Source organism: Vanessa atalanta, chromosome 18, assembly GCF_905147765.1.
Source record: "Vanessa atalanta chromosome 18, ilVanAtal1.2, whole genome shotgun sequence".
Lineage (NCBI taxonomy): Eukaryota > Metazoa > Arthropoda > Insecta > Lepidoptera > Nymphalidae > Vanessa > Vanessa atalanta.
This window is the reverse complement of record NC_061888.1, coordinates 3,886,462-3,900,359: the sequence shown is the minus strand read 5'-3', so window position 1 is coordinate 3,900,359 and position 13,898 is coordinate 3,886,462. Positions and strand designations below refer to the sequence as shown.

At 32.8% G+C, this 13,898-nt stretch overlaps 1 protein-coding gene and 1 pseudogene across 4 annotated transcripts in view; both read left to right on the top strand.

Moving 5' to 3' along the window:
* Window positions 1-12,745, top strand: part of LOC125071082 (zinc finger protein 541) — a 243,853-nt gene extending 231,108 nt beyond the window's left edge. For all 4 annotated transcript variants that reach the window (XM_047681174.1, XM_047681173.1, XM_047681171.1 and 1 more), the window contains 11 exons: window positions 4,319-4,510; window positions 4,597-4,735; window positions 4,810-5,027; window positions 5,097-5,672; window positions 5,744-5,971; window positions 6,051-6,255; window positions 6,332-6,514; window positions 6,592-6,830; window positions 6,919-7,032; window positions 7,130-7,227; window positions 8,052-12,745. In XM_047681174.1, the coding sequence (XP_047537130.1) occupies window positions 4,319-4,510; window positions 4,597-4,735; window positions 4,810-5,027; window positions 5,097-5,672; window positions 5,744-5,971; window positions 6,051-6,255; window positions 6,332-6,514; window positions 6,592-6,830; window positions 6,919-7,032; window positions 7,130-7,227; window positions 8,052-8,211 (2,352 nt within the window). In that variant the 3' untranslated portion in view covers window positions 8,212-12,745. The remainder of the gene's footprint in view (window positions 1-4,318; window positions 4,511-4,596; window positions 4,736-4,809; window positions 5,028-5,096; window positions 5,673-5,743; window positions 5,972-6,050; window positions 6,256-6,331; window positions 6,515-6,591; window positions 6,831-6,918; window positions 7,033-7,129; window positions 7,228-8,051) is intronic.
* Window positions 10,577-10,750, top strand: LOC125071212 (annotated as a pseudogene).
* Window positions 12,746-13,898: the final 1,153 nt, after the last annotated feature.

Sequence of the window (13,898 nt, the reverse complement as noted above, 5' to 3'; positions counted from 1 at the left end):
CACTTTCAGACTATGACGAGAAAATGTAACGAAGGCATATTGGAAATATAGAAAAATCTCACGTCACTGAAATTTGTATTTCAGTAAAAAAGATAACATTTTAATATAAATAAACTTTGTGCTTGAGTATTCTTCCTCCTAGAGATCTTTATAAAACATTCTAGGTAGGAACCCAGCCCTTTTTTATTATTTATGCAGAATTGAATTTATAATGTGAAATTATTTTAAATGACCTATTTGTTTATTTTATACATAAGATTTATTGGTTATAAAAGAAGTAGACAATCGAAGTCTTCGTCAGTTTTAGCCCGGAAACATTATTTAATTATATATAGGAATGTATGTATATTCAAAATATCAACTCTAACGTTATTTTACTGCCAATCAACAATACTTTGTATTGCTGTGGTGGAAAACACTCACCAAAACCTGATGGCCACCCATGAATTATTTGCTTTTCTGGTGTCCTATATACAAAACACGAAACAGATCTTATATCGTTACGATTAAGCGTCACATTCCTTTGTTAATGATAATAGTTAATTTCTTCATTAATAATGTAGGGTGGCAACGACGCAGGTGGCGTAGATCCGTTCCGCTGTAAACGTCCCGATGCATAATTGAAGACGCGTTACTTACGTGACTCCTCGGAGGAAAGCCAAGTGGTGCTAAGTGTGATGGATGATGAGCAAATGTTATATAATAATCATATACGTTTTTCGGGTTAAGAAGATAATATAAAATATGAAGTATTTTAAGTAATTAATTCTTTAAGTTACTAAAAAAAACTATTCATAACACATAAAATATATTTTTTTTTATTTTTATTTTTAATATACAACATCCACTCACTCACAGTTGCCCGTGCCTTTTTTTACATTTTATTTTTATAAATTGTGGCGTTATTTTATATTTTTACTAAACATCAGCAGATCTTCGCTGGACTTCGCGAGCTTGTCGTCTTCTTGGAAGACGTGGCCCACACTGACATTTTTTTTTTTCATTTTAAAATAATAGAAATAAATCTGATGTACCTTCATTTTTTACATTTATTTTTATTAAGCTATGTGCATTTGACATATCATGTTAAATAGATAATATAGTTTTGAAAAACAATGTCTGCTTTTTGACATAAATGTACATTCTATTTTTAAAATGTAAATATATTAAATTTAATATAATTTTATAAATAAAAACTCGAAACGATTTAATAAAATACGAGAGATAAAGCCCAATAACGTAATGAAAATACGTTGTCTGCTTTTTTATACGTCGATATGATTTTACGAAGGAAAATGTGATCAGCCTCTGCAATTATAACAATATAATATTTACGTAAGTCTCCCCATATTGTAAAATAAATACATTATTATTGAAATATGTTATAGATTCCATTTTTAACTTTAACTAAATTACTAATATCCTCATTATTAAGAAGTATGTACAAAAACAAACGCGTCATAGAAACTCTTTCTCAACTTGGTGAAAACATCTGACGTTTATTTTTAAAATATTCTAGACATGTTCGAACTACATATATTTTTTATTACATCTTATTTACATTTTCATATCTCAGGTACTAAAAATGTTAATTTATTAGAGGGGCGTGTTTATTTGACTCCCTAAGAATTTGGCCTTCTACACGGTTGACCTCTGACCTCTGGATGCCACGTGGACGTCTCCCCGCATTGTTAGCTGTAGTTTAACCCCTATTTGTTATTTCTATCCGTAATTCAAGTGTCAAAGTGTATTTAATATGCCACACTTACATTTTTAATTATTAGATTAAGTGAAATAAGACAGTTCTTTATTTGGAATTCTATTTTCACCGAAAAAATAATTAATCACTCAAATCACAAAAATAAAGACAGTGTAATTATTATTAATGAGAGTTACATGATGATGTGGTTTGTTCAATAAAATATACTCTAAATATAATAATTAATTCCTTATAAAACTTTTATCGAGATGTAAGTATGTTGTTACTACATACATTTTATTCTTAATTTAAAATAAATACAATAACTATTTAATTAGAATTCGATCAATCGTAATTTCTTAAATAACAAGATAATATATTAAACAGTTGGTTAAGGTACTTGAAAATTTAGATTTATAATATTCATCTCACCAATGTTACAAAAAGATGCGTTCAATGAAATTAATATTCCGCACCTTTAAGCGCATATGCAAATTAGTTTCATAAAAAAAGTCTTTTGTTGTCCCTCAGGTCACTTTATCTTACAATTCGCGAGTTCAAAAACATCTGTAGGGGTCATCTCTTCGATATCTTTCCCATACATTATGCTATCATTTTAATTTCGGGAACCGTGAGATAAGCACCGCGTAACGTCAGACGTCGCCGAATTTGGCGCCATTTTAATTTGTCGTGTTATTTCTTTTTTTTTCGTGTTAAGTGCAATGGACAATTGGATAACACAACTGTTTCAAGCCCCAACTCTTCCTAAGTCTAAAGTGAGAATAATTTTAAAATATATTTTATAAGTGTATTTTTTCTTGTGCTTGTTGATGTAAATTGTACGTACTTAATTAAGGAATTACGAAAAAGTTTTATTTTATTCATACGTTGTCATGTGCTTCTGATATATTATTAATTAGGTATTATTTTTGATGTTTCGCGTAAATATGGAAAAAATATAAGCACATTTTCTTGCTAAGTAAATTAATATATTTGATATATCCATGTAATAAAAAATAGGTTTTTCTGATTAATGCCGTTAATTTAAATAATTGAATAATTTTTTATACGTCGCTGTTGTTAATTTAAATATGTCGCTATTTCGCTCTAAGTAAATGTAATGTAAAATACATTCAATTTTAGAACGAGTAGAATAAACTTCAAAAATGTAAGTATTTTAAAAATGCAGTTATAAGACCGTACAAGAATGATATATCGCAAAAACGCTACTAGCGAGTACCTAACAAACATCTGCTCTCACCTCCCGCGCATTAACCTAACGAGCTGCCCTAATGGCGCTGGTAGGGTTGCCACGTAAAAAAAAACCTTCAATAAATTACCGAGCAGTTACTAAGTCTCTTTGAACAAATATTAGTTTAAAATTACATTTATTTTATTACATATATTTTTCTACATTTAGTTTGTAAATAATGTAACTAGTTTTTTTTTTTTTAATTAAATATATTTGATATTCAAATTATATATAATTATTTATTGCAATATTGCATAGTAGAATAGATTTAACGAACTAATTATATTTAAAATATTGCAAAAATATGAAAACAATAAATAGTGCATAGCAACTAAAAGCTTATTTAAATTAGTTTGTGCAACTTTAATGTTATAAGTAACGGGTTAACTGTTGCTAACCTAACGAGCACCCTTAATGGCATCTATTAGGATTGCTAAGCTAAAATATATTACCACCTACTTATCTAAAGCTTTCGCATTTACATTTTCCACTTCCTACAGTTCTTGTATACTTAGAGACGCAAAAGAAAAAAAAATAAACTGACTCCTCCTTCCTGCTCGAATTTTAATATGAGGAACATTAATTTTATATTTTAAAATATAACATTAGAGACAATGTTATAGTTGTTATGTATATGTATATTTTTATGTCTGCTTGTGTGTATATATAATATAGTTAGTATAGGTGACAGACACAGAATGCGATAGCCATTTATATAAACGCCAATATTATTTTTGTTAATTTATGTCTAAGATAGACACAAAGATATACTCAATTAAAACATGAAGTTAGTCATAAAATTTTAATAAACATAATATTCAACGATATAAGGTACAGTTAGGAATTAAAAAGTTTACAGATAGATGAAATTCACTAATATAAAAGTTTTGCTTAAAAGTTAAGTAAATGTATTTTTCGTTGTGAGTCTTCATACTATTGTTGAATATTTTGTTATGTTGTTTTCTGCAAAGGAAACGAAGACCGGTGACACTGCTGCGGTGCTACGGATTTCCGCAACTAATTAAAATTCTACGTAAATAAATTACCGCACTGCGCTGCTCGCTCTTTGTGGCAATTTTTTTGAAATTATATAGAAACTTTTCAAAGATTAAATTTTGAACAAATTTACAAAACAAATTGTTGCAGAAATTATTCTCACTTTGCCAGCTGTTCTGCAATGGATTGATCTATAATTACCATTTCCCTTTTAAACCAACGGAGATTACGCAGAGTCTATCAAAATCCATTAATTAACTTGGAATATTAACGAGCTACTCAAGATCGAAAGTTTATACCTTGAAATTACAAAGTACGTAATAGGTTTGAAAGTCTTTTGAAGTTATATAAAGTCGCCATGAATTTTGCAGACGCAGCAGAGTAGTCCAAAATGTGGGAGTGGTGTAATTGGCAGCGGATCAACAAGTATAACTGGCGTGTCCGGTGGCCCGCCTCGTGCAACAGACATCAAGCCGGTAGAATGTAACTTGTGCCATCGAAAATTTAAAAATATCCCCGCTTTAAATGGTCACATGAGATTACATGGAGGATATTTTAAAAAGGTATAATTATATTATCTTTATCAATAACTCATCACTAATTTAAAATTTAGATTCTTGTATGTACAATGTTTACATTTTTTAAACAGGATTCCGATAGTAAGAAATTAGATAAAAAGGAGTCAACAGGGCCGCCATTACAAACAGCTTCTGTTTCTGTAAGAGCGCTGATAGAAGAAAAGATCATAAGTCGGCGAGGGGCCACCGTAACAACTTCGCAAAGTATAGGTATTATATACATTTACTAATATAATTTAATATTAATTTAAGAAGATCAAGTAATTCATAAATTATATTTTCAGGTTCATCAGATATTGCTACTTCTCGTTCGGGTTTCGTAGCGCCAGCACCACCACCTTTATCGAGTATAAAAAACTCATCATCATCATCCTCAATAGTTGGTTCATCGATGCAATTCGTATCACCGCGCGCACCTCTAGCAGGCACCATAACTAGCAACATTTCTGCCAACCAAAGAGACTCAACTTTAATTGAATTGTTAAAAAAGGGAAGTTCTAAGGTAAGTTTTCATAAATAAAATGTATGTATTCATCATATTGCGCCACTACATTCATTTTTATTTTTAAAGGTCGTAAAGCGCTCATCTTCAGACCCAGGTCAAGGTTCACCACAACAAGAATTCACTTTTCGTCCAGAATTATTTGGGGTGTCCTTTAATTCTGACGATGGATATTTTTCACCCGCCCTGAATGAAGATACTTTCCAATTTACAACTACATCAGATCAATTAGAAGAACTTGCGTCATTAGAAGACTATGCAACTGTAGCCGCATCGATACGAGAACGGTCGCCAGTTACATTCCCGTCCAGTCGCCGCCTTGCTGCTGTACTTAACTCACCACTTCCAGAATCTTTGGCTGATTTTGGAGCCTGTCACGGTGGTTCACCGGTACCATCACCCGGAATTGGATATACTGAAAATTCACCAGGACTATCATACACTACGGGAGATTCTCCTGGCTTAGCCTACACAGCAACATCACCAAGTGGAAGTTACTCGACACAGCCAGAATCATCGCCCGGTCTAGCTTACCCAACACCGCCTGCGTCCCATGATGCTCACTCACCTGCCCACACAGTACCACGTGCATCGTCGCCATTAACTGCTGCCTTTTTTACTGCAACGATGTCAAGCCAAGAGGAGGTATTTATTACTTATATCTGGTAAATTTTTAATCTTAATCTTAATTTATCTAACTATAGTCATGTCCTCAGGTGGAAGAAGCACTGGAAGAAGTATTGCCTGAAGAATGTAGGTCACTAGATGCATATGCTCTTGAACCATCAGCCACAGCACGGCGAATTATGCTGAATTCAGAAGATCCACTGTTGTCGAGCAGTCCACGTGATTTTTCAAATCAACGATCAATCCGACGACAACATCGAATCGCAGCTCCTATTACAGCACCTCTTCACCAGTGGCATGATAACACGACGCTTCAGGTATATTTAAAGATAGAGACTGCCTTAGCAAAATTAACTAGTTTCTTTGTACTCAATTTGTAATTGTTTTAATTCTCAGGTGTGCGTAGAAGGAAGAGATCCTCTACCTGCAGTTTTCCTTAGTCCGAGCAGCGTTCCTGCATCACCTCAAAGACGTAAAAGACGTGCTTCACCAGCTGGCCCTTATCGTTCACGAATGCGGCGTTCAATTGATCACTACACTCCTCAACCAATTCTACCACCCGATAGAGACGGCTGCGGCCTATTTATGGAACTGATAAATGGTTGGTACAACTATAGTTTTAACATAATATATTTAAAAAATATAACATTGTATATAATTGCAAAAATAATTTATAGAAATTCAAGCAGATGCTAATCTGTTGTCCCATATGGAAGATCATCGATTACCACAGATAAACATAGGAGTAGACCATCAAGCTGATATACCTGAGCTATGCAATGACCGTATAGATCTTCATCGAGTACCGGAACAGCTTTTATGGGACCCTGGCATAAATGATGGCCTTGATGATAACGAAGGTAAAATTTAACCGAACGACTTTTAATTTTTTTTCTTTTTAATTTGTCTTTTTAATGTAAAATATTTCTGCCCTTAGTTCGTATGTTCATGGAACTGGCAATGTGTGCTGCGATGCCTGTGGGTGGACACACAAGAGAGTACGCCTTGCAAACATTAGGCGAATGTGGGGGGGATATCCGAGCCGCTACTTTACGTCTTATGTCCCGTCCTGCTGCCCCTTCGCAACATGAATCGCGCTGGACTCCAGATGAAGTCGAAGCATTTTTAGCCGGCCTAAGTCAATATGACAAAGACTTCTTTAGGATTTCACAACTGGTAAAATATCATTAAATATATTCCTAAATATTTTTTTGTTGTAAATGAAATACGATTATCAATATTACGGTTTTTTTTTTTATTTTAGATAAGAACAAAGGATTCGAAACAATGTATCCAGTTCTACTACTTCTGGAAGAAGGTAACTAAAGACTACAAAACGCTGTACTTGCGAAGTTGGAACGACGGTCAAATTCCGCAAGTAAGCACTGCCATGAACACTGGCCTACACTTTGTCTTCAGGTTCACTGAATAGTGATAAGTACTGATGTTAACCCGCTCGACTTGTCCTCATCCAGGGTTCATTAGGGCAGGTTTCAGCTCCCGGCTCAGCGTTGTGCGCCTCTCCACCGACCACTTACGATAGCGAGGAGTTTCCGTGTAAGATTTGCGGGAAGTAAGTTTCAAGATCTGGAAAATACAGTATCGCTTCCATGTCGGCCTCAATCGCAAACACTCGCAAATGCAAAATAATTAAACATTAATGATTTACATCATGTATTCATGTGTTGATAAGATTGCGTGGAAAGTATCATTATTTAAGTGTGCTTGAATTCCGCATGTTTTAAAAATATCTGAAGTTAAAAATAATAAATTAACTTTTACACCGGTTTAAGGAAAGTTTGTGCTGTATAGCGCTGTCTACTTTTAATATTGATGGATGTTTTAAAATTTAATGTGTAGATATTTCCTGGGTTAGCGACAGAGATTGTGTTACTGGTGTTTATTGCATGGAAAGTAATTTTATCAAAAATAAAATCTATCAATAATATTGTTATTGGCTCAAATCGACATAGAAAGTTTCCTGTGACTTTTCGTTAAATGATTCGTTCAAAAGTGTTATTGCTACAAAATGTTAATATTATACACAACCAATAATAAGTTTACTTTAGTCTGTTAAAGATGATTTTGGCAAATACTAAAACTTATAATAACTGTCCCAGGGACCATACTATGTCAAATGTTGTAAATATAAATGAAAAGTATTGAATATTATTATACCAATACATAAAATAGATTAGTGTTATGCGTAAAATTTGTTTACGACTTTTAGATGTAATTGGAAAGGTATTGATGTTGCGTGTTTAAACTTGATATTTACGTCACTAATGAGATGCTTCGCTTAGCTTACGTGCATTGTTTGCAGGTCGACTTACATTTTTGCTTTTTTATGTTAATTTTTTGTTGCCGATTCTTAATATGTACCCTATTATGTTTCAGAGTATTTAACAAAGTTAAAAGTCGTAGCGCGCACATGAAGTCGCACCGGCCACTCGACGCCGAGCCGAAAAGGCCAAAACTCGAAAAGCCTTATGAAAAGGTCGAGAAAACTGACGATAAATCGCAAGCGACTAGCGAATACCAAACTCTCGCTCACTGAATACTCATTCACCCATTCCACCCGTTCGTCGTGCTATGCCCAATGCGACTAATCATCGTAGTCAAAATATATTAAATCACTTTAACACGTAACAAATCACGAGTGCCAAGTGCTGCAGCATAAATCGCTTAAAGCGTGCGACCCACCGCCCGCGCTCACTCGCACTACGCCCGAATGTATATAAATGAATGGCTAGCTCTAAATGTTTCTTTTTATAATAGTTACGAAATAGAGTAAATTGAAGTGATTTAGAACAAACAAAAACAGAGTAGTAACTAGAATTTAGAGAAGATTAGTTCTTCGTAAATTATAAACAAAGTTACATTAATGACTATTTCAAAATTTTCATAAGCTAAGCTACATGAGAGCTCATAAAATATTTTGTATAACAATTGATAATTGTAGATAGGTAGGGCCTTCGTAAAGTTTTTATATGACAGACTTCTCAATGTGACTTTGCAAGTGTGATGTTGTAAATAATTCAATAGTTCTTCGACGCTGCGATTCAGCTCCGCGGGCAGCTTTATCGAGATAATCTATATTTTATTACAACTACGTGTGATACATTAACGTAACTCGTGTAGTAACTACACTACCTCGTTTATATTGAATTGTTTGTTTTATTGCGAGCTCAGCTCATTATTACATTTGCTTGTTTGCTCACTATCTTGTTGTTATTTTGTAGTATTTTTAATTTTATTTTCTAGTCATACTAGATAAATATATGGAGCATACTTTGACGCGTGAGTTTTAGATATAATTTAAGACAACGGAATTCAATTCGTTATCCGTACCGTAAATTAGTAACATATCGAAGCAGTTTTAGAAAAATATTGACAGTATATTCCGCATTTGTGAATGTTCGATCTTTGTTTTAAAATGTCTTCTATATCTAAAATGTTATAATTCTTACGAATATACTATGGACTATTTAACTGGCCAAAATAACTTTACTCGTTAAAGTATAAACAATCTTTTAAAAATCTTGTTTTCGTCGTGATATTATGATCAATGAACATTCACAGATGCGGGAGGTAAATAATAAAAATGAATGTAATGATATTTTTTTACACAAATATTATCGAAATGCTCAAAGTACTATATTTTATGTTGGTAATTTTATTAACTAGATATTTGTTGTTGATCGTTCTATCGTATCTTAATTATTTAATACTCGATGTGTAATTAGTTAATTTTCGAGTGTAAATTATTTTCAATGGATGTGTAATATATGTATTTTAAAGATGTATGTACGTGTACCTTACGTGTTGTGATATGTACTATTTATTGTTTTAAATCATCTGTGTATTATTTATAATGGAATGTACAAATCGGGCAATAAGCTATGTTGCTCAATTATATAACAAGTATAATAGATCTGCCGGTTATCGGAACTATTAACAGCTGCCAAAGTCGATTTCTATCGACGTATTCTGCGGTTGTGAAGTTTAATAATTCACATTTCGTCTTCCGATACTTCGTCTCGTTTCTTAGTATATATTTATTTCGGCAGTATTCCTTGTAAAAGACATGTTAATAATTTAAATACATTTAAATTCGTTTAATGTATTAATTTAACCCGCTTAGTTTAATGTTAAATATTGTATGATTAATATATACAGAGCGTTTGACGCCATCGGTTTTACGCAGAAAAGTACAATCGAAGTAACAATTGTTTAAGTGAATGTTCTAATGCTATAAAATATGAAAAGCCAGAAATTAACAGCTCTGTACTGAGCACTGGAGGTATACCTACGTAGCCGTTTTCCTTCCATCTGTACCTGAATGGAATTCTGCCAAACATGACACGAAGATTTTAAGCTCGTTGTCTTGGTATCTTTCTAGATAGATATTTATAAGGTTATAACGAAAATTAAACTCTATGTATTTGTACATCACTAACTCGTGTGATTATTTGGTTGTGTTCTTAATCTTAACAATCTAGACGAATTTTTTACGGTAAACTGTTAATTCTATAATTAATTTTCACGATATGCCAAATAATGTCAAGTAAAATTATTAAGTACCTACGCCATTTAGTAATTACGAATTATAGATAAAATTGAGTACGGTTTAAAATAGATGATTGATTTAGATTAAGGCAAGGCTTTAACTAAAACCCGTACGGACATAACGTTTTAGTAAATTAATGCTTCGAATCTGCTGAAAATATGTGCCATCTATTTTGTAGTAGAAAACTAAATAGATATTACATTTCATATTAGGTAAAAGTTTATATATAAAACAAACCTATTTTGTCACGGTAAATTTAAAATAATAACTTCTTAAATTTGTTTTAGGAATATTAGGTATTGCTTTTGAATCAAACTAACGTTTTCTAATCAATTGTCTTGGTGGTTAATGTATCGCTTTTCGGCCTTTTGGCTAAGATCAAAGTATTCTATCTGTTCTTTTGAGCTAAATATCTGATCGTTCATGCAGCTGTTATCGAAATGGTTTTATTTTTACCGTGGCTCGCTATTACGTAACTCAACCGTAATTATTTTCATAACTAAGTAAATCATATTACGTAAATGTCGATAATATTTTTTCAAATAATGATACCGGTAAATTATCTACAACTACAACATTAAAATAACGGTTTTTTAAAGACAAATCCCTCCAGAAATATTTTTTAAACAATACTCTTAGCTATTAAGACTGAAATATGAAAAATTCTTTAAGCGTTGATTCTAAATGGACTCTTCTCTTGTTTTTATGTAGGTATATCATAATCGTTCACCCATTCCACGTGCCAAATCTTCACTAGTCAGAGTAGGTGTTATACCCTATATACCAAATATATGATTGAATTCTCCTAAAATATTAAAATCCTGAAAAATGCCGCTAAAAGATAAAAGGCGCGGGATAATGCCAAAGTCCTAGCATACCTACTCGTAGTTAATTATACTTATATCTCAACGCCAATAGTAGCTACGTTATACACAATTGACGAGCAGCGATTAAGGATATTTTGTTACGCTGTGTTTCAAACACGAACTGAAGCATGTCTTAGAATTCGTACAAAATACGGCCGGTACATTTATTCAAATACAATAACCGCTTGAATAGAAGACGCAGAATTGCTAAGTATTAAATTATAAGATCGAGTATTGGACAATCTCATTTCGATTTAAATATAGAAGTGCCTTACAATTTTCTTTTGTTGTTGTTTTTTGTTATTTTCTTTATTTAAATCTAATCAGGTTACCGAAGCACTGGAAATTGCATTTATTTGTGGTCCACTAAATCCACTCTGCAAGATCAGAGTCGCTGTGAAGCGGATCAGTATTAGTTCAATCGTTGCTAGTAAATTATTTTATATGTTAATTTATTTATAATTATAAAGACAGGACGGGCTAACATTGTTTACGAATAACGTTATTATCATTTAAGAAGATCTGTTAATATAGATTAAAATTGTGTCGTTTATATTACGATGTTCATAGTACAACGGCATAGTTACAAACAATAACTAACTACACGTCAATTTAACGAATGATAAATCTACGAAAATGTAACACAATGTATACTGTAGCAGACGACTGCGTAAAAACAGAATTACTTTATTGAATGAAATTATAATAAGCCAAATATATGTATGTTTTGACGACATCGTGATGTCCCCTTTGCGTTTTGTTCGCTAACTATTTACTGATTCCATTCTCTATAACCCAAAGTAAACTATATAAATGTGTATATACTTATGTATTTGTGACAACACAATGTTATTATATATAGTATAAATGTTTTATAAGCCTAAGTGGATATTATATTCTTCTAATTTTGTATCGAATAAAGTGTGTAAGACAAGTAGGCGGCAAGAGACCCTACTCCGCGTGTTGCATTACCACGATCTTACGATACTATGTATTCTATAAACAAATAAGTTCGATCGAAAGTTTCTATTGTGGTATTCATTATTTATATAAAAAAGCCTAACAATTCATCGAAGTAATTATTATATAGAACATGTTTGCCTGGCCTAAATCATAGTATTCGTGAACGTGGTAATACGACACCGAACATCATACGTACTTTACTTGTAATTTAACAGTAGGTAATAAACTGACGCGTGCCAAATGCACGATAATTTGATATTACACTCTGTGTTGTGATTTTGAACGTTCTGTAAATTACAAAAGTCTTTAAATACTATAAAAAAAATCGTAGACACCTTTTTAGATTAGCACAATTCTTCGCGTAGTCACGTTAGGTCATTAATGGTTGTAAGCATTTAGATTAAACACATAGATAATCATTAAAAGGTGTAAATGTATTACGTATAAATTTTAGATTCATTGTTATATTAAATGTGATGATTCGTAAAGAACAACGATTATTCTGGAGTCCTGTCCTCTCCCGCTCTGGGCGACTCTTCAAAACTTCGCATATCCTTGAAACAATAAGTAATCAAATAAAACTATATATATATTGATAAATTTATTAGGGTAACTAATTTTATAAGACAATGACTATTACGTGATCTTTTAGATTGTCTTTATTAATAAATATATGGTGAAGGTTTTGTCAACTCGTTTTTTCTTTATAACCCCTAGACCACAACTATATGTTACCCCCAAAAAATCTACAGTCATACAATTAAGGTACACGACTTAAATCAATCGACTTGACTTGTGCGTATGTACGAAATAATTTAACAACCTATAAATGTGCTGCTTCTGGTCTAAGGTATTTATAGGTCTAAGTTATATTGTGTTTTAAAATGGTTTCGGAGATTATTCAACCACGCCACGTGCGTTGACACAATTGTGGCCTATTTACACCGAACACCTCCTAAGGTTATGTCACGGTGCTTTTCATTCGCCGCCGAACACGAGAACAATAAACACAAATAATGTCCATGTAATTTAACTGATGCTTGCCGAGTTTGAATCCGCAGTCTTAAATTAAGATGTCTTAAAGTGTTTCGACGATTGTGCCATCTTAACTCCTTGTACATATGATGCTTTAAATTTCAGGAGGTAGTTGTCAGCTTATGGTGTGGTCAGTAATTCAGCCACTTCAATACATTAGACAATAATCTATACGTAGCATGTTTAACACATACATAAAGTATTTATTTATTTGTATTTTATCTTAGGTAGTAGGACGGCCAAATGGGTAAGTGGTCACCACAAAGACTTATTTTTTATAGTACCACTAACAATTCCTTTCATCGCCAATGCGCAACCAACCTTGGGATGTATGCATGTTACGTCCCTTGTGCCTGTATTTACACTGGCTCACTCGACCTTCAAACCGGAACACAACAATACGTTACAAGCGTTACTGTTTGGCGGTAGAATATATGGTAAAAGAGTGGTACCCAGACGGGCTTTCACACAGCCAACAATTATATATGTTTATTTCAAAGAACAAGATTAACATCATGTTACCAAAATTAAGCAATTCGTAATATATTGCCGGATAATTTATAGAAGTTTTAACTTCTCTCTTCTATTTGCACGGATGCACTCTCTAATCCCTCACTCCCATAATCTGGAGGGAAGGCAAACCAAGATGACCGGAGAGTTTAAGCTTACTCTTCGAGGCGCAGGAGTGAACACAGCTGAATTCCAAACTGCTACTGATAAAATGCTTGACAGAGAAATTTACATGTTAATGGTCTGGGTTATAACCCTCATAATCATCATACATATAAATTAGTCACAAGAACAAAGAGA